At 37.9% G+C, this 20,714-nt stretch overlaps 7 protein-coding genes across 7 annotated transcripts; 2 read left to right on the plus strand and 5 right to left on the minus strand.

Annotated features, from left to right (window-relative positions):
• Positions 1-1,728: 1,728 nt before the first annotated feature.
• LOC18018130 lies at positions 1,729-3,823 on the plus strand. The gene is made up of 3 exons (XM_006400000.2): positions 1,729-1,899; positions 2,100-2,146; positions 2,244-3,823. The coding sequence occupies exon 3, from the start codon at positions 2,251-2,253 to the stop codon at positions 3,700-3,702; it is 1,452 nt and encodes a 483-aa protein (XP_006400063.1). The 5' UTR covers positions 1,729-1,899; positions 2,100-2,146; positions 2,244-2,250; the 3' UTR covers positions 3,703-3,823.
• A 342-nt stretch (positions 3,824-4,165) lies between these two features.
• On the plus strand, positions 4,166-6,192 carry LOC18018131 (EID1-like F-box protein 1). The gene is made up of 3 exons (XM_006400002.2): positions 4,166-4,499; positions 5,065-5,884; positions 5,983-6,192. Exons 2-3 carry the CDS (start codon positions 5,110-5,112, stop codon positions 6,102-6,104), a joined length of 897 nt encoding a protein of 298 aa, XP_006400065.1. The 5' UTR covers positions 4,166-4,499; positions 5,065-5,109; the 3' UTR covers positions 6,105-6,192.
• Positions 6,137-10,458, minus strand: LOC18018151 (chaperone protein ClpB3, chloroplastic). The gene is given in 9 exon segments (XM_024156569.1): positions 6,137-6,657; positions 6,952-8,138; positions 8,221-8,529; positions 8,630-8,780; positions 8,863-8,917; positions 9,005-9,200; positions 9,288-9,525; positions 9,613-9,831; positions 9,972-10,458. Coding segments are annotated over 9 exon segments (2,910 nt in total). The 5' UTR covers positions 10,197-10,458; the 3' UTR covers positions 6,137-6,327.
• A 273-nt stretch (positions 10,459-10,731) lies between these two features.
• LOC112086773 lies at positions 10,732-11,889 on the minus strand. The gene is made up of 3 exons (XM_024156507.1): positions 11,686-11,889; positions 11,446-11,577; positions 10,732-11,325 (listed from the first exon to the last, which is right to left on the minus strand). Exons 1-3 carry the CDS (start codon positions 11,887-11,889, stop codon positions 10,732-10,734), a joined length of 930 nt encoding a protein of 309 aa, XP_024012275.1.
• A 257-nt stretch (positions 11,890-12,146) lies between these two features.
• LOC18018132 (membrane-anchored ubiquitin-fold protein 2) lies at positions 12,147-13,788 on the minus strand. Its single transcript, XM_006400003.2, has 4 exons — positions 13,551-13,788; positions 12,908-13,156; positions 12,571-12,735; positions 12,147-12,418 (listed from the first exon to the last, which is right to left on the minus strand). The coding sequence occupies exons 2-4, from the start codon at positions 13,038-13,040 to the stop codon at positions 12,330-12,332; spliced, it is 387 nt and encodes a 128-aa protein (XP_006400066.1). The 5' UTR covers positions 13,041-13,156; positions 13,551-13,788; the 3' UTR covers positions 12,147-12,329.
• Positions 13,789-14,150: 362 nt separating this feature from the next.
• On the minus strand, positions 14,151-17,876 carry LOC18018152 (probable galacturonosyltransferase 14). Its single transcript, XM_006400004.2, has 6 exons — positions 17,202-17,876; positions 16,407-16,462; positions 16,158-16,313; positions 15,330-15,920; positions 14,932-15,234; positions 14,151-14,835 (listed from the first exon to the last, which is right to left on the minus strand). The coding sequence occupies exons 1-6, from the start codon at positions 17,410-17,412 to the stop codon at positions 14,554-14,556; spliced, it is 1,599 nt and encodes a 532-aa protein (XP_006400067.1). The 5' UTR covers positions 17,413-17,876; the 3' UTR covers positions 14,151-14,553.
• A 1,370-nt stretch (positions 17,877-19,246) lies between these two features.
• Positions 19,247-20,455, minus strand: LOC18018153 (zinc finger protein 485). Its single transcript, XM_006400005.1, has one exon. It carries the CDS (start codon positions 20,453-20,455, stop codon positions 19,247-19,249), a length of 1,209 nt encoding a protein of 402 aa, XP_006400068.1.
• Between the last annotated feature and the right edge of the window lie 259 nt (positions 20,456-20,714).

The following is a 20,714-nucleotide window of genomic DNA, read 5'->3' on the forward strand; positions in this document are numbered from 1 at the left end:
TTTGAATGAATAAAAACAATGGCTCTAAAAATCGAAGTAAAAAAAAAAAACACACCTGAGTGTTAACTGTTAAGTATGAGAGGAATTGATTGAATAAACAAGTATGGAACGAAGATAGTAGAGAATAATTTTAGTCGTCTCATTTCTATTGGATATATAGTTGATGCATGTAAGATAGCAGATGATATAATTATATTTCAAAACTATTAACAAATATGGAAATTTTTTGTTTTTATATAATAAAATAATATTATTTAATTTTAATTTTTATATATTTAAATAATATATCTAAAATATAAAATATTGTAATATTTTTTTTTTATAATTTGTATTATTGTATTTGAATATATATATATATATAAATTGGTTTAAATTTATATTTTAGTATATTGCAAAAACATGTTAAATAAATAGATTAGTTGAGTTTGACAACTCTGTTTATAATAATCAGTTACATGTATTATAACTTTTTTGAAAGATATCAAAATAAATTTTATAAAAATTATAAGGATTTAGTAAGCCAATGAGGTATAACAATATCATTTCAAAAATGATAGCGAACATAAGTAATATTGTTTAATGTACTTTTCTAGCGTAGTGAAAGAAGACAAAAAATAACCATGTGCAATAATTCTGTCTTTTTCGTGTCTAGTTATGTAAACCAGGCAAAGAAGAAAAACATTAGGGACCAAAGTGGCATAAAAGGAAAAATACAACGTGACATTATTTGATTCGATTGTATCTGGTTGGTCGACATTCCTTCGATAGACTCAATACCAATAAATAGAAATGCTGAAATATCGATTTTGACCTTGGCGATTTGAACACGACATTTCTTTTGGTTTTGAGTTCGTTCACGCGAAGGAGATCTAAGGCTTTTTTGGAACCAAATATTTTCACCAAAAAACTGTATAAATATATTTTTCGGAATCTTCGATTTTGTGAACGATTCGGTTTTAAGATCCTCTGATTATAAAATACCAAACCTAGCTGAAAAGTGAAACCGATAGTTTTCTGTTGGTTGGGGTTTTCACATCTTTTTGTTTGGTGTGTAATTCAGTTCTGGCACGTTTACTTTCATTTGCAAAGTTCTAAAAAAATCTATAAAGAGTAGCAAATATTTATTGGTTCGGTTAGTTAAACATAATAAACTGAGTTACAATTCGACCTGTTTAAGAAAATAAAAATCAAATTGTTAAGTCTAATAATGCACTGCTAGCTATCTTTGTAGGTAATTTTTTCCTAAACTATTATGATCCGATTACTTAAATAATCTAGTTTGAACTTCGTTTCGAAATGATGTATTTATCACATGCTGATCTGGGTCGAGGAAGAATATGGATCTAAAATACTGTATTCCATTAATTTTTTAAAATAATAAGAGAAAACAAATTATTATTCGATTTTTTTTTGTCAACACAAATTATTATTCGATTTAAAACTCTTATTTTAAAACCATTAAAGGAAAAAATCAGTCAACGCAACTCTTTTTTTTTTCTCGACACAAAAATACAAATAAACCCATACATGTATTGTTGGCAGATATACCATGAAGGGCCACGTAAGCCTAAGAAATTCCGGCCCATTAAAAGAAGTGGTCACACCACAGCTATATATTATATATTTACCCACGTGTCAGGGTGCTATTTTTCGATTTTCTATAATCGAAAAGAGTTCCGTAAAAAAAGGATTTACTCTCGTCGGAAAAAAAAAAACGAATAACCCTTTCCTAAGAAATCTGCGAAAAATGCGGAGAGCAGGAGAAAATCCCCAAATCGAAACTCAAAAACGAAACAAACAGACTTCTTCTCTCCTTGGTAATTGGTATGAAACAGAAACGTCAGAGAAAAAATGAATGTCGTCTTTTACATCCTGAAAGTTCTCTGCATAAACAAAAAGGTGAAACTTTTTTCTGGCTATAAGAGTCCCCTTTGCCACCTTTAACAGAAATGATTTCCGCTCAGCTTGAGAATCGACAAATTCAGTGTCTTTTCATGATGATGATGATTTATAATGTTGATTGAAGCTGGATTGATTAATGTTCAGCATATTCGTAATTAGCTAAGAGCCTAAGATTGTATTTTTATTTTTCCTGTCAGGTCGAGGATCTTCTCTAGCCTAAATGTGTAACTAAGAACATCAAAAGGTTAGAGTCCTTTGATTTCCTGAATCAAACATTCTCTCTTTGTGTTTCTTTGTCCTTAACATTTGTAGTTAAAGAAATTATCTTTGAATCTCTCTAGCTGATTAATGGCTGAGGAGACCGTACGTTTGCCTGATTCACGGGATGTAAACAGATCATGGAGAAGGATTTCTACTGGAAAACTGAGTTTTCTATACAGTGAAGAGAAGATCCTTCCTAATTACCTCAGATCTCCGACTGGTTCTTGTCATGATGTCTGCAAATACGGAAGAAAACATGAATCTGAAGACAAGCCTAGAGTCTCACCTCTCAGAAAAAGGGTTAACAGAAGCTTTTCTGGAACTCTAAGCTTTGATTCACCATTGAGGAAGAAGGCATTGACCAAATCAGTGTTGAATCCTTCTTCTGGTTCTGATGATTCTGCTGGTGGGTGTGATCATGCGATGAGCCAAGTTAGAAACTTTTCCACCAGAGTTTGTGATGTTAAGAAGCAGAATGCGGAGAGAACAAGGAAAAAGGCGGTATCTTTCTCAGATTCTCGGTTAGGTGATTCGACTAAACGAAAGAAGACGGTTTCACACTCTTTCAAAACGATTGGTGTGTCACGGAGAAGAGCGTTGGAGATGGTTGAACATAACAAGCGTGTCACTGCTTTGAAGCTGAAATCCGTTGCACAAACAGCAGCGATTGCTCTTCGTCGCAGCACTGTGAATAGAAAGAAGATTAATGGCGGATCTAAAGCTGCAGAACCAAAGAAAGCAGTTGTGTCTTTAAGAGCCACAGTTTCTTCAAAACGGTATCCCCTAAGCTTGAAGACAAAGAAGGAGAGTAACAGCTTGAGTAGCGTTCCTCTTAATAAAACCCGGAAACTGGTGGATGATAAGTGTAAAGAGTTGGTTGAAGAGAAAACTCTCTATGTTATTAAGATGAAAACAGGGAATGAGACTATTGAATCTGATCAGAACCAAAGTTGTGTCATGGATTCGCCTACTGATGATCCAAAGAGCGAAAAGAGCCAAGACGAAACTGAGTGTAATGTGACTGAAGCTGATGATGAATCTTCTCAAGAAGAGGAAGATGAGAATGCGTCTTTCTCTGAAGATAATAACACAACAAGGCAAGGAAAAAGCAAAGCTCCCTCAACAGAATCCGTTGTAAATGACAAGTCGATGAGACTGAGATTCAAAATAGGAAAGTTTGTGGATGTTGGATCACAAGACAACAGTCCAAGAAAGCTCAAGTTCAAGAGAGGAAAAATCGTTACCGGAGCTGACAAAACCTCAAAATCCGGTGGCCGGAGAAGTTTAAAGACCAAAGGAACCAGCTTTAGCAACGACAAGGAACAACAACACAAATCCAGATCGTTGAAAGTTGTTCTAAAACACCAAGATACACAGAAGAAGAGAGGTTCAAGAGTGTTGTTGTTCAACAATGTAATCGAGGAAACAGCTAAACAGCTTGTTGAGACTCGCAAGAGCAAAGTTAAGGCTTTGGTGGGTGCTTTTGAGTCTGTCATATCTCTCCAGGAAAGAAATCAACAACAGAACACATATGAATGATTGTTCTCAGAACAAACTCTAACTAAATCATCTTTTCCTACTTTTCACTGGTGTTTATGTATGTATGTAAATGTAGATGTATATGTAATGACTCATAAAATTCTACAATTTGTGGGGGTTGTCATGTCTAATCAAATTTCTAATTGTTTTTTTCTCTTATTATCCTCAAATTAATCAGATTGTTCACTAATCTTGTGATTGGATACATACTAAGAAAGGTTATACCCTATATTATAAGCTTTTGATTCTATGGTTACAATATGTTGAGTTACATTAAACTAGGGGCTGAAAATAGAAAAACATGAAACCGGACCCCACGCCACGCCGTCCTTTAAAAGCCATTGACTATCTAGATTCTTTAACCAACGTGTCATATGGTTATTGGTTATTGTCGTTTGTGTCTATCACAGGCTGTCCCTCTACCATTCCTGGACTTAATTTAATTTTCCTTCGTCTGCTACATGGAGTAAAAAAAATTAAAGCTCTGAGATTTCTTTCCTTATCGATTTGTTTCCACGAATTGTTCGTTGTTATCATCTGCTACTGAGTTTTTCATTTTGTTTTCTCTTCCTTCTTCTTGATTCTGTGTTTTATTTCGAAGTTTTCGAGGTTCCTCATACGTTGCTTCCGTGGAACTTCTCTTTCTGTTTACTTTTGTATTTTTTTTTGTTGCTTTCAACCTTTAAATGCCCTAATTTCCAGGTTCTAGTTTACGGTTTCTGGATTAGGAGCAGAAGCCCTTTCTAGAAAACTTCATGTTACTAGCAATTTGTTGAAGTTCTCACAGTTTTATTCTGGTAAAGTTGGTCCCTTTACTCTTTCAAAGATCTTCGTTTTGTTGTGTGTTCCGGTTTGTGGCGTTTTATTATCGTGAATTTTTGGGATTAGAAATGGGTTAGATGAAGAAGATTTGAGGTTCGAATTAGCTAGATTTTCTAATAGAGTGTTGTTCTTGATGTGTTCTTATAGATCTGAGTTACATTGCTGGTGTTGCCTCGAAGGTCTTGGGCTTGTTTGACTCCGATTTTATTGGTCGTAGATATTTGGCGTTGATGGTTGAGAACGCGTGACTCGTTATTTTGATTTCTTGGCGTTTTATTTGATAAGCAGTGATGTCTAGAGAGATTAGCTAGTTAAGAACTAATGAATCTGAAAGCAGTTCCCTTGAGAGTCTCCGTTTAGTGGGTTGTTATGAGGCCTTGTCTTGAACCATGTTTAGTGGATTGTTTCATTTCTTGTGGAGCCTGTATGGCACCGAGATGCTTATTATGTATTTCTTGAAATGAGAAACTGTTTGCTATAGAGCTCAAGTGTATTGGAGTATTACGAGAACTGATGAATCTCTTATTTCTCATTGTGCAGTTGGAAGCTCTTTGTGTTTCCTTCGGTGATTGAAACGCAAAGGGAATGATTTTACCAAAGCAGTATCGTTGCACACACTCCCCAAGCTGCCAATGCACGAGAGGCCATCTAAGCGAAGACGTTTTGTTATTAGTGTTCCAACATCTGAACTGGAATCCTAAATTAGTTGCAACACTTTCCTGTGTATGCAAATGGTTTGATGATTTCGCCAAACGGGTTCTATGGAAAGAGTTTTGCAAGACTCGTGCCCCAAGAATGATGCTTGATTTGCAATCTAGTGGTAGTCACTGCATCGACGGTAACTGGCGAGCACTTGGGAAGCTTCTCATCTACTGCTCAGGATGTACACAAGGCGGTCTATTTAATAGCTCGGTTCAGATACCAGGCCACTTTGTTTACAGAACAAGGTTCTCAAGAACATTGGGAAGAAGCCTCCTTCCACCTCAATGTAGAACCGACGTACTCTACGTATCTGATCCATGCGAGCATCTTGATCAAGGAGAAGAAGGTGATGTGGGTTTGTTCCGAGGGATTTTCAAGTCATTTCCGACATCTAAAGTCCGGAAAGTTATCATCAACAAGGCGGTTCCTTTTCATCCATCCGAGGTTTGTCCGTATTGTAAAGCTAGACTATGGAGCATGCTACAAGCTAAGATAATACCTCAGAGTGCATGTATTCGTTTGGAAGCTTATGAAGACTGCATCGAGTATTTCGTTTGCCTCAATGGACATTTGCTTGGTATCTGCACTCTCGCGCCTTTGTCTGATTCAGAAGATGCAAATCCAAGCGAAGATAGCAATCACATTGAGAAGAAACAAGGTATTCTTCATAACCCACTCTTACTGGTATATTACAAGACACGCTATTTTTTCACCTGACAACAGCAAAATTTTGTTTGTTTGTTTGTCTATTTGCAGACAATTGCTTTGCTAAAGAAAACGTATTGAAAAGGAGAAATTCTTTGTTGGGTGGAAGTGAAATTGGACCTTCGCCTCAAAAACGACTGACCAACTCGAATCAATGTAACATTGATGTGTGAAACATCTGTAAATTTGTCAATTTGTGTACTTCTGCTAAAATCTATTGCATCTTCAGAAATTCAACATTCATATACAGTCAAATTATGATGATCATCAGTTTCCATAATCATTGGATTTTGAGACATCAGTACAATGACTCATCAGCTTATTACAAGTAACTCGCTAGAAGTTCTGTACTACTATATAGTCTGAAACTTCTTGAGCTTCAAAAGGCTTCATTTTTCAATTACTCTGTCTTGAGAAAGCGTCCTCTTCTTTCTTAGCATCTGCTGTTTCTGACTCGATCTTTTTGAATGTGAGCTTTTGCTGAGGTAACTGGCCATTGGAAAACGCTGTGACCTCTGTATCGATCAAAATACCATCTTCTTCCTTGAAGTCTCCTCTCAAGATGCCTTTCGCGAGCTCGTTCTCAATGTTTTGCTGTATCACACGCTTCACAGGTCTAGCTCCATAGTTAGGATCATACCCGAGGCTTCCGAGAAGATCCACTGCAGCATCTGTGATCTCTATCTTCATTTTCCTGTCTGCAATTCGCTTCTGCACACGAGCCAGCTGTAGTATACATAGAAAGAGAGTTATTCAAGGATGGTTTTAAGAAAGACTGTTATTCATCTGTGATCTCTATCTTCATTTTAAGAAACTTCAACTTTGATCAAATCCATTTTGAAACAAATCTTTCTCAATTTTGGCTTAAGAAGTAATCTCCCAACTAGAATCAAGTGAATCATACGGTTCAGAAGTAAAGCTATTCACCAACGTCTATCATCCTAATCATGTCATCACTACAATAATTTTACAAAATTGAGGGGGTAATTTTGTGATTCTTCCTGGACAAGAAAAGCGTACCTGTAATCGGACAATCCTGTTGATCTGCTCGCGGTCAAGAGGTTGGAAAACTATATACTCATCAACCCTATTCATGAATTCAGGACGAAAGATGGATCTTGCAGCATCCATCACTCTCTGCTTAATCGTTTCATAAGCGAGCTCTTTTGCATCATCATCTGTGTTGTTCAGGATAAACTGCGAACCAACGTTCGAGGTCATAATAATAACGGTATTGGTGAAACTCACTGTACGTCCTTGAGAATCCGTGACACGCCCATCATCCAAGATTTGGAGGAACACATTGAAGACGTCGCCGTGAGCTTTCTCAATCTCATCAAAGAGGATGACAGAGTAAGGCCTTCTTCTAACCGTTTCTGTTAGCTGTCCACCTTCTTCATAACCGACATATTACCCGAGGGGTGCAAATAGAGAGCGTTGCCCTTCGTCTGAGTACTCACTCATGTCGATTCTCACTAAAGCTTCTTCTGTGTTGAACAGATAAGAAGCAAGTGCTTTGGCTAGCTCGGTTTTACCTACACCGGTTGGTCCCATAAACATGAAACTAGCTATTGGCCGGCCTGGATCCGAAAGACCGGCTCTTGATCGTTGGATCGCTTCAGCTACTGCGGTTACTGCTGGATTCTGACCGACTACCCGTTTATGCAATTCTTCTTCCAAATGTAAAAGTTTATCTCTTTCGGATTGCTGAAGCTTTGATACTGGGATTCCAGTCCATTTACTCACAATCTCTGCTATATCGCTACCCAAAACTTCTTCTCTAAACATCGATTTCCCAGAGCTTAAGTATTCGTTCAGCTCTTTCTCTGCTTCGTTTAGTTGTCGCTGCAACGAGTTTAAGCTTCCGTATTTGAGCTCTGCTGCACGGTTAAGATCGTATTCACGCTCTGCTTGCTGGATCTCGAGGTTAACCCGATCAATCTCCTCTTTAATCGATTGAAGACGGGACATAACAGACCTCTCGTGCTCCCACTGTTCGGTTAACTCAGCTTGCTTCTCCTTTAGTAACAATAACTCTGTTTCGATTCGATTCAGCCTTTCTCTGGAAGCTTTGTCTGTATCATTAGTGAGTGAAAGCCTCTCCATTTCAAGCTTTATCACCGCACGGTCAAGTTCGTCAAGAGCTGTTGGTTTCGAGGTGATTTCCATTTTCAGTTTAGCTGCCGCTTCATCAACCAAGTCAATTGCTAGAAAACCAAATACCAATCCAGTTAGTAACATTGTCTTAATGAAGATCATATAATAAAATGGTAATGACAAAGTATCAACCTTTATCGGGTAGAAACCGGCCACTGATGTAACGGTCAGAGAGAATAGCAGCTTCGACTAGGGCACTATCCGAGATGCGAACTCCGTGATGAAGTTCATACCTTTCCCGCAAACCACGGAGTATTGAAATAGTGTCTTCGACCGTGGGTTGATCGACATAAACCTGTTGAAACCTACGCTCCAAGGCTGGATCTTTCTCTATGTACTTCCTATACTCATCAAGCGTTGTTGCACCGATACAACGTAACTCGCCTCGACCCAGCATCGGTTTCAGTAGATTACCAGCATCCATCGCCCCATTAGTCGCACCTGAAAGAAAGAAAAGAAAAAACCAAATTTTCTTTTATCATCATTGCAAAGAAAAAAAAAAGTATAAACTGTTACCATACGGTCCAAGGACGTTGCATACCGGCACCAACAACTGTGTGGATTTCATCGATGAACAATATGGTTTGGCCTTCTGAGTCTGTGACTTCCTTAAGTACAGCCTTTAGCCTATCTTCGAATTCTCCTCGATACTTTGCTCCAGCAATGAGTGCGCCCATATCGAGAGATATCAACTGAAAAGAAACCAAAGCACGATTAAATCAGTTGTTGACCAAATTGTAAGAAAAGAGAAGACAGTTTGAATATAGTGAATACCTTTCTGTTCATCAATGCTTGAGGTACATCCCCTTGCACAATCCTCTGAGCAAGTCTGTTTCAGAAGTGGAAATGTGATAACTTAGCATTACATACATAGATGGTTAAATTTCTGATTTTAAGTGTTTTGATGATAATTTACCCTTCTGAAATTGCGGTTTTACCAACACCTGGTTCACCGATCAACACAGGGTTGTTCTTTGTTCTCCTGGAGAGAATCTGAATGCATCTACGGATCTCATCATCTCTCCCAATCACAGGATCGAGTTTCCCTTCTCTCGCCATTGCTGTCAAATCTTTTCCATACTTCTCCAATGCCTCGTACTTGCCTTCCGGATCTGTCAAACATGATTATTAACTCTCTTATCCACTAAATATGCAAATGATTTTTCTTTTAACTATCAACCACAAAAATGGTTACTAACCTTGGTCAATGACTGATTGTTTCCCTCTAATGGATTCAATGGCAGATTTCAAGCTCTTCTCTGATATCTGAAAATCCTTAAACAACTGTTTCCCAAATCGCTTATCATCAGCAAAAGCAAGAACTAAATGCTCCACTGAGACATAAGAGTCTCCTAAGTCTTTCTTATACTGCCTTGCTCTCTGAAACAGACCTTCCAAATCCCGCCCCAACATCGAACCAGCAGCTTCTCCATAGACCTGAAGTCACTAACTAAATTCTCATTAGCATCCCAAAAAAAAAGGAACAAACTTCATACGTTATTACATTGAAGAGACATCCATTACCTTTGGTTGGCGTTGAATGAATTTTTCTGTGGCTTCTAGAACTTTCGTGTTATCCACACCGATCTTAGAGAAAATCCTGCGCGCTAAACCATTCTTCTGCTCCAAAAGAGCTTTCATTAGGTGCTCTGTCTCCACAATCTGTTGCTTATTCTCCTTCGCCACATCTGGTGAAGAAACTATCGATTGCCACGCCATTTCTGTGAATTCTTGCTGCGTAAGCTATAGAAGCAATCAACATATAACCCAATTAGCAATCCAATTAGCAACATCGAGTGTTCATATCGATTCCAGATTCATAAAACTAAGGAAGACTTAAAAGTACAGTGCAAATAAAACCTAAAGTTTCAGACTTTACTTACCCGTCCATTGGAAGAAGCTTCACATCTGACAACGAACGGCCGATGCTCAGGCCGCCGCGTGAGGCTCACGCTCTGCTTTAATTTCAGAGCTTTGAAGGAGTTGGGCTTCGCCGGAAAAGCCACAGAGGGTTGAAGATGAGAAAAAGAAGAAACCCTTCGAGTCTCCGTTCCTACGCCGACTACACCACTAAACGCCGCCGTGGCAGCCGTCTTAGCCGTCGCCATTTGCTCGGAGACTTAAAACGGCAAGCGATTCACAAAGGAAGATGAAATACGACAGGGAGTTTAGCACAAATTCGCCAAAATGGCGAGATGTTTACTTAAGAATTCAGCAAAGATAACGCTTTTGCTTTCTCTGTTCTATTTGTTTTGTTTTTTTTTTGTCTTCGCGTAGTTTAGCGAGAAGCAGGAGAAGGTGAACGAGGAAATAATAATAAAGTAGAAGGTGCTAAACGACGCCGGAGGATTCGTGAACCCTCGGGATGAGGTGCACACTTAGTCCTTCTTGTGACACGTGTCCGCTCACGGAAATATATGGTTTTCCGAAGTAGAAATAATATAAGCCGTCCAAAATAGAGAAGAAATATAATACTATAAAATCTGTTTTCCCGAAACTTGGGCTAAAGAGGTCGGCCCAGAACGACAGTAACGTAAATTAACCACTCGCATGTATGGAGCGTGGACTGTACGCGCGTTAGAACTGTATTTTTCTTTTTTTTTTCTCAACATCAAACTTTCCATTAACCAAATGAAAAAATACTCAATTACAACTCTGTTTTTCTTCCTCAATAAAAGATAGAACACAATCAGGCATGATAGAAAACAATTTGGATGCATGATTCAACAGTGAAAAAGCTTCCTTTGCCATTCTATCAGCCACACGATTTCCATCTCTAGGATAAAAGCAAATCCTAAATGCATACGGGGAACTAAGGATCAGCTGTATGTCCTGATGGTAGCTGCTAATGATCGGCCATGGTGTCTCATCTTTTAGAGCATCCACCAACGTCTTCGAATCAGACTCAAAAAAAACATTCTTGTAGCTTAAATTTGAGATACAGACCATGGCCCAGCGCAGAGCTTCAGCTTCTGTATCAATCACTGATTTCAGCAAAGGTAATGACTTAGTTCCAGCCCATAAAGCTTCCCCGTTGCTATCTCTTAGAATCCAACCAATACCGCTTCGGCGATGATTATCATCTCTTGCTCCATCAACATTACATTTCAACCAGCCATCTGGGGGAGGTCTCCAAGAGGATCGTGACACCGAAGCAGAGAGAGGTTTCACAGTAAGCTTAATCACCTCTTTTCTTTGAGCCCATTCCTCAGAGTCTTCTTTTGCCTTATTGATAACCTGATGAGCCTCCCATGATATGCCTTTAAAAATAAAGTCATTCCTCACCTTCCACAATCTCCATAGAAGCCAGGGGACATAACAATGTAAATTATTTTGATGGCTCTGATTGTCCTTTACCGTTAAAGCTCGGTAGAGATTGGTGAAGAGAGTATTGTGCGTAGCTGCATCAGGTGGTTCAGAAATAGGAGAGATCGTCCAGACTAGTCTGGCAAAAGGACACTGGAATAATAAGTGATTGACACTTTCATCCTGGGATTGACATCGAGCACAAAATGGGTTTTTGAGAAGGTGCCTATGAGCTAGATTGCCTGTAACAGGTAAACAATTTGAGAGACATCTCCACAGGAAGTGTTTTACCTTTGGACTTGTGTCCAAATTCCAGATAAATTGGTATAGCGGGTCTAAGCTGGGCTGGTTGAGCTCTTGAAGATTCTGCTTTTTGAGGACGATATTGGCTGCCACCCAATACCCGGACTTGACCGTGTAATGCCCATTTTTGGCTAAATCCCAGCAATAAGAGTCCATGGTGGAAGCACCTCTTGGTCTGACTTCCTCAATCATTTCGCAGTCCTCATCAACAAAGAAGCTTCTTAATAGAACTGTATTTTCTTTTAGTGTAATATTTTTTATGTGGTGCCAATGTAGATTTATTTATATCTTTTTTATTACGACAAAAAAAATTGATATCTTTTTTATTTAGACATAAATCTTTCAATGCTCATGAAAAAAGAAGAATGATTTATGCTGGTGCTAAAGAAAGAATAAGCCAACAAAATGGTATGTAATTCGTACAATGATTCATAAAAACACGCATTATGTTTAGATCTTCGGTGATAATTAGCTTATATCTGCCGTATTATTCTTAACGATTCACACTAATCTGCAAATTTGAAATGTTTTCTAAGATTGCACGGTGTTGCGAATCAGAATTACATCAGAAGCCAAACCTTCAAGCGATTAAAAACAAAAAAAATCATAGGAAAAGAAATATTGAGAAAGGATCAAGAAGAAAACCGATATCCAAAACATAAACAGACACATTTGTTCTGTTTCAGATCACCGTTTTTAGGCTTCTTCTTCTTCGTCTTTTCTGTTGATAACATTGGCAAAACAAAGAATCAACATTGGCAAAACAAAGATCTCAGATTCTCATACAAAGACAGATACGAACGAAGCGATTAAAAAGGGATAAAGATTTTGATCAAATGATCTAAGAGATGTTTGTATAATAAAAAGTTTTACCTTTTTCAGTAACCTGAGGTTGAATGAGAACATGCATTGTGGTGACAGCACCTGAGAGATTACAGACAGGACTCCTGCAATCTCCAACAGTCTTGTTGTTCTCCAATACTCTACCCGCGCTTATCAATTTCACATCTTTCACTGTCTTTGGCCCATTCTCCTTTTCTGCTCAAACTCATAAAGACCAAATGATTCACATTTTAGAGAACAGATTTTGATTTTATCACGGAAATAAGCGTGAAAAAACCAATGTAAAAGCAAAGCCAGCATCTTTCTCCGAAACAATGGGAAACCTTTACAAGCTCAATGCATAAGAAGAAAGCCGGAACACACAAACCTCTTGGCCATTGAGCAACAACAGTTTCTTTCAATGTTGCAACGGTTGTAGCATCAGGAAACGATTTAGGACCGATATCTGAACCATCCGCTAACCGGAACTTAATCTCCAAATGTTCCTTCACCTCTGCCATGATATCTCCAAGAACCAACTGGCCTCACCAGTGATTTCACAAGAGCTCGACTATGTATCGAGCTCCAAAGAACCAGGAAAGTCTATATGTTATATAGCTCGTAGGGTCTTTCCTTTCTGCAACGAATCGAAAAAAGGAAGAATTGTGTGACAAAAGAACAAATTTCCATCACCGAAGAATTAATAATGTCTGTAAAGAAAAAAAAAAAAAAAAATGAAAAAAACAGATTTTCTGTAGCTCAGCCTCATTGTGAAACGTGAAGCTCATAGATTTAAGGTTGATCTTGAATATTGGAAATGAATATAAGAGCACTGATTAAACAATACGAATCGCAAAGATCTTCCATCATAGATAAGAATCAAGACTTTCTCCTTAAAAAAACTCATGAAAACAATCAACAAATGAACTAATGAAGTATCAAATAGAATAATTCTTATATCAAACCACTAAAAACTCGGATTGGGTTTAGCTGATCATAAAACAAAAATAAGCCCTAACTGGTGTTCTTACTTGGGTCCGCGACTGATTTGAGTTTGATGAATCAGAAGGATCCTTGAAACCTCCACATCACAGTGAGAAAGAGACCAGCGAGAGCGAGAGGGAGAGAGATATGAAATAATTAGGAGATCTCGAAGATTTGAGAATCAATTGCAGCCAAATGTTCCATTCCTTCCTGTCGTTCTTCCCATCTATACGCCAATGAAAATGCTCAACCCTTTACATTCGAGCCCATTTATTTTATTATTTTTAATTTATTATCAAGATACGAAATGCACTGTACGAAATGATCTCCCAATTTCTTTTTTTAATCGAAAAATTATAAAATTTTACATTCAAAAGCATTTGGCTTTCTCTTTTGTTTATTGGCAAGGTCATCAACTTTTGTTCAATAGTTTTTTTCGGGGTCTAATTATCTTAAATTTTTAATGGTTCTACCTGACAAAACATAGCTCCAAATGTTTTTGCTAAAAATAAGTATAGCTCCAAATGCATATGCAACTGAGGAAGAAGATACATTTCTAAGGAGAAGATGTTATGATCGATGCAAACAGAATCCAGAATTAAGAGATTTGTAGAATATACGAACCGCAAATGATATAACAAGAAATGTGGAACAAATGCAACAAATGTATAATTGTTCTGTTCTTCAATTATCAACAACTGGCCTTTTTGGTCATGACCCCTTAATAAACCAAAAAAAAAAAATCCAATCTTTCCCATCCTTATAAAAGATTCAAGAATTGGAGTCTCCCAATCGAAACCAAAAGAATTTCAAAAAGGATACCTTCTATTTTACAGAAGAATGAATCTTTATCTCTCTTTCTCTTATGCAGCTTTTCCCCTTCGCTGCAACAAGTTTCTTATGTATGTGGCAAACTAAATTTCTGAATCTTTAAACTGTGAGTAAAATCTGCAGTGCTCGTCTTTAATCTCTGCTTTTTTACTTCCTAATCTCTTCCTCTGTCTTTTACACCCGTTGTACCTTCAATACCATCTGAAAGTTTCGGTTTTGCTACTCCAAGATGTGACAGTTCTTGATGAAATCATTCGAGTAGTTGACGTATTTCGTCCAGAATGGCCGGAGATGCTCGAAACCAATCTCGAGCCATGGCTTTGACTGGCCATTGTAGTGGATCACTGCAGCTTTCCTGACATTTTCTATGTTGGTCTTGTTCTGATAGCCTAACCCAAGCATATGCCATGACGAGTCTATTATATGAACATGGCCCTTAAACGCGATAAGAGCTGGAGGCAAGGTTCCAAGCTTCCACATTGTCAGATTCGACTTTAGATTCTGCTCAAAACCAAAAGCAAACAAGAGTAGGAGAGTGAGGTAACTTGAGATTCTGCTAAGGAAAACAAAAGAGTGTAAGGTCGAATACATTCATACCTCTCTAAGCCATGAGTGATACGTTTCTCTGATATTTGTCTTCCTCCAGGTTTGTAGATCGAAGACATTCATACCATATGCCCAAGCGCATTCTTCAGGATCTAAATGCTTTGCGATGAGCGGGTGAGAGAAATTGAAGTAGTTCCTTAAACGCTTTGACATCACCCATTCATCTTCACCCCGGCAAGTTTCTACTGCTCCATTGACCTTACCACCAAGGTCAACATCCCAAAGTGGCGTCAAGTCTCTCTGGACAACGATATCATCGTCTAAGAAGACTACCTTGTCTAAGTTCGGGAAAAGCTATTCCAAAAAACAAAACAAAAAAGGGAATTGGGATATGATTTCAGAGAAAAGGGGCATAAAGCTACGTTGCAAGTTTAGCATAAAACATTTACCTCCGGTATATATATTCTAAGATGGTTGAGCAAAGAAATGTATTTTGGACTTCTAGACTGCAATTTTGAAGCAAAGGTTCGAGGAGTTGTTTCAGTGAGGTTTGCCCCAGCGACATGATTCCCGTGGTAATAGTTCCTGACACCATTATGGCTTTCCACAGCTTCCAAAACCGGAACATTCTCTCTCGTCAACCAGTCAAACTGATGAACACCTTTAACTTCCACAATAGCAGGTGCTACAGAATTGAGCGCAAACCATGAATGCATACCCGCGTAGGTTTTCTTGTCTGTGATGATGTGAAAGACAATTTTCTCGGGTTTTGAAGATGACTGCACAGCGGATGAGACCACAACTGATGCTGCCAGTATATTGTCCGTGGACAGAATAAAATGGTGGTATGCATTATCTGAAAGAACAGGGAGAAACTCTGGTGAAGGAAGCTGTCTACGAGCATGAGCATTGGAGGAATATTCATCTGTCAGTCTTAGAGAGAGACAATGAATGCCTTTGGGAATAGAACTTGCTGCAAAGTGCTTGTTCATAAGTTCTGAAAATTTAGATTCCCTAATATCCCGTTCGAGCTTCTCCATCTGTTCAAGACAGACAAACATATCACATAAGATAATCTTCCAATTTATATGGCTCACTTTAGAGAGAAACAAGAACTAACAATAGTAGATTAGAAACACTGTCTACAATTTGACAATTTCAAGGCACAGATAAATGTAACAGATTTTCCAGATAAGACAAAAGTCTACAATTCGATACAGGAGCAATAGGGCGCATTATGTAGGATGAGAAACATTTTCAGATTAGACAAAGCGTACCATGGCTCGCAGCACAATAGCAAATGTTTTTGCATCATAGTGGTTATTCTTCATATCCGAAACAAGTTGATTATAAGAATCCGGAAGCTTCAAACCATCTGGAATTTCTTGAGTGCTTACTTCGTTTAGAATTCTGTAAAAGTCTCTAGCTATTCTCTGCAGCAAGAGAAACATGAGGGGGAAAGAAATATCATTTAAGAACATAAAAAGATAATGAAAAATAGCAGACTAAAGAAAGCAACCACTCACCTCCGAATCATCTACCCTACCAAGAAGACGTGGACCTAACCGCCTCCCTAAACAATCTGAAAGTAAGAAGAAAAAGGGAAGAAACTTAAATGAAAGCATCATAACCATCTCCCTAAACATAAAAGCAGATCATTCAATTGAAATGAACACCGATCTTGGATGCAAAAACTCAGTAAATGAACTTCCTAAACCATATAAAAGTATTGAATCGAGACATCCTCAAACATCATATAGAATAAATGTATATGGAGAAATTTCCTCGACGTTTTTAGCTCAAATGTGGTAAAGCAGAGAAAGATGTAGTTCTTACTCCACACATACAAACAAAAAAAGGGATTTTTGCAAAAATGTCACTCAGCTCCACAATCCAACAAAATGCATTGACGGGGAAATGTGAGAAATAGATTGTGGAAATTATATGCAATGCTAACAATTGAGGTCGTACAGCTACTTGAGAACCAAGATCTTACAAAATTTATTAGTGGGGACCTAACAAGAAAATTCCAAAATCCCCAAACTTGGTTGACTTAAGCCCCATCCTAGTACGATCCCAAACATTGCCGTAAGATCAAACGTAAACCTAGTAAGATGTTTGGGACAATGGACACTAAAGATGCAAAGAAAAAGACAACACACAATGAAGAGCCATAAAATTTGCTAATCCATAAAATTTGCTAATCCGAATATAAAAAAGGTTGAGATCCGCAGCAGTAATGATGAAGAACACAACAAAAACAGAAACATACGAATTAGTGAAGATGAAAGATCGAACAAGAGGAAACAAAAGAGGTGTACCAATGGAGGAGCACTTGTTGACACCTTCGAGGGTAACAACAGCGGTTAGGATGAAGACAAAAGGCAACAAGAAGGCGAGGATTAAGATGGTGTGGAAGAGAGTTCGGTAAGAGATGTGACGAGCTGCGACCTTGATCTTCATCAAGTCAATAAACTCATTGCTGCTCGAAATCGTGATGCTTCTCATGCTAGGCGATATGTGAAGCTGCATCCTTGGTCGTGCAGCACCACCACAGTGACAACAGAAACCGAATCCAAAACCCTAATTCCTGACGCCGGACGCAATCCCAAACCCAACATCAGATCCGATCAGATTCCGCCTCTCCGATCCCAATTTCCTCCCGATTCTCGATCTAGAGTCCTGCGTCTCTCCCAAATCCGTCTCTGTTTCGTTCCTAATCGCTATTCTTCTTCCTTGTGGTCTTCTCGCAGACCGCATTGGATTTCCGACCGCCACTGGAAGATCCAAAATTTGAGATTCCCGCCTCCTCCTCTGGAGATTGCTTCAATCAAATTGAACACGAGAGGTTTTGCCACAAATTCACGTTTTAAGCTGACGTTGAAGAGTCTTCTCACAGATCAAGATTCAAAATCAAAGAGCTGAGGAAGAAGAAGATGAAAAAATGAAAAATAAGAGAAAGAAAAAAATAGAAACAAATGAGAGGAATATCGAGCTTTTGTTCTCAGTGATTTTGCCGGTGGATCTAAACATATTTATTCCAAAACCAAACAAAAACAAAAAACAAAAAAAAAATAATAATTTATTCAAGATCTAAAATTAATAATGAGTATTAGTTAATTGGTGTCTTGACCTTGAGTTTAGGGATTGTTTTATAGAGAGCTAATTATACATTTGTCTCCACCTATTTTCATGGCTAAGCAAGAGTTTTGCTTTTTCATCTTTCCTCTTAATTGATGATTGATAGTATAAATTGATCCCTATTTTAACATAATATTCAAAATTGACAATTAAATTGATAAACATAAATTATTAGACATTTTATACATAAATGGCATATCTCATTCTAGATAATTAGACACTTACTCCATCTTCCTAACATATTTATTGTATACATTAACTTAACATTTTATATATGGTTTCGACAAATCAATGCAACTGAAAAATAAAAAATTACACGATACTTGTCTTGAGTAACGCATAGTATCTTTTTTTAATGGTAATGAATTTGCATACGAATTATTTTATAAATAGAAAGAATCATTTTTTCACATTATTTATATAACATATGTAAATAGTTCTATCTGTTACCCGATATTAAACTTGATTTGTTACACAGTAAGTTGAACAGTTTAATCCAGAAATTGACCACCCGAAATCTTAAGATAATCACATATTTTGTACTAATCCTTACACTAAATTGGCGTCGTATACATGAAAACACCATGAATTACAGTTGATTTGATGTTGTACGCAAGTTCGATTTAATGTGATAAGCAATTCAAGTATGGTAAATGTAGTCTTAGCTGGTAGGTCCAATTACACTATAGGGGTTTTCCCAAAATTAATTACGAAATTTCCGTACAATTCTCATTGTCGTTTTCGTTTAGCATATTACAAAAGGTAGTTATTTAATTTCATTTATATGCTCAAGAGTTTTGTTGAATACCAAGACCGACCGACACATTCCATTCTGACTTTTCAAATCAACAAAATTGACTCCAACCGGAATCAAACCCGAGTTAAGAATTTTTTTTTAAAAAAAATTGAGAGTTTTCTCGAAAAAAACTTCTTTATTGTTTTACTTTCACCCATCACTTTCCCGGGAAATTTGCTAAAAGAAACTATGAAAAGAAAAACAGAGCAAAAAGTCTACAACTTGGATTCAGAAAGTGAAGATACTGCGATAAACAAGAAAGTAGAGTAAAACAAAATCCCAATCAGTTTATCCATCAAATTTCACAGGAAATTGCTAAAAACTCCTAAGTAAAAGGGTTTTCTCATCTAAAATAACAGAGCAAACAAAAGTCTAGAATTTGACTATCAAATTCTTTACAACATCAAATCCTATTCGAATAACAGAACTTCAGTAAAACTTGATTCCATCAGTACCAGGAACAACACTGAGTAGCCCCAAACCCTCATGCTCATGCTCTGTTTTCGACTGTTGCCTCTTGCCGTGACACTTCTTGTGACCACCTAAAGCATGAACCGAGCTGAAATTCCTTGAACAGATGCTACACTCGTGCCTCTTCTTCTCTTTCTTCTCAGTAACAGACTCAACCTCAGGCTCTTCTACTGATTCCTCTCTGCGATTCTTCTTGTTCTTACTTTTGCTCATCCGATGAAACGTCTGATGACCACCTAAAGCTTGATATGACGAGAACACCTTGTTGCACAACTTGCATTGATGCTCAACATTCCTCTTATCAGATCCAGTATCTGAATCAGAACACTCCATATCTCCTACTCCAAGCTCAGTTCTGTAAAACCCAGATTCAAAGTCACAAGATTTCTGCAGTTTCCACTGATCCAATCCACTCTTTTCTCCCAAGAAACTCGCTGGCTCCTCTGATGTTTCATCACTACTAATCTCGTCTTGCACCAGTTTCTGCTCATCACTCGAAAACCCAGACTCGAATTCAGCTGGTTCTTTCGATCTTTCATATCTACTAAACCTTTCTTCCATAAGATTCTGCTCATTACTTGAAAACCCAGATTTAAATTCATCAGCTTTTCGTGGTTTCTTGTTGCTCAAACAACATCGACGCGTTTCAGGATTTGCACCCATTGCTTCACTAACAAGTTTCTGTCCGTCTACTACAAACTTGGGACTACTCTTAGACAATAGAATCAAACACTCTGCCACTTCTAATTCTTCATCATTCGCAGCGAAAACAGAAGGCGATTCAACAAATGTAGTGAACGAACAAGACAATGGAGTCTTCTTGTACCTGATAACTCTCGACCTCTTCTTCTTCCTCACAAGACCGAAGCTACTACACAGACTCTTGATCGATTCTTCATAAGCCCTCTGGTTCGTCGATAAATGCATCCCCTCTTGATGATTCGAAAGACACTTCTCGTATCGAAACCCTTTTCCACAATCTCCGCATCGGAACAAAATCTTCTTCGTCAGTTCTGGCGATTCTAATCCAAAAGATTCCTGGGTTTTCTTCTTTGGGTTTTCCCTTAGACCGTAGTAGCAAGAGAGATCTCGCTGTGACTGAGAATTCTTGTGATTTCGCGGAACTCCATAGATGGGTTTATGGAGATTTTGACGTTCTTCTTCCATTAGGCGCGAAAAACATGGGGAACTCGGATAAAGAAGAAGTCGATGAAGGAAATGATCATGTAGACAATGTAGAGGAGTAGAAGGAGGCAACAAACGCAAGAAAGAGACGACGAGCACATTTTCAAAGAAAAAGAAGGATTATGCTCTGTTTCTTGTCAGATTCCCAAGAAAAGAAAGCGTCGGAGACAGAGGAAGTAACAGTTTTCTGGGAAAGAAAGAAGAGAGAACTAGATGCTATCGAAGAAAATGAAAGAAAAAT

This window comes from Eutrema salsugineum, unplaced genomic scaffold (assembly GCF_000478725.1).
Source record: "Eutrema salsugineum unplaced genomic scaffold, Eutsalg1_0 scaffold_2, whole genome shotgun sequence".
Lineage (NCBI taxonomy): Eukaryota > Viridiplantae > Streptophyta > Magnoliopsida > Brassicales > Brassicaceae > Eutrema > Eutrema salsugineum.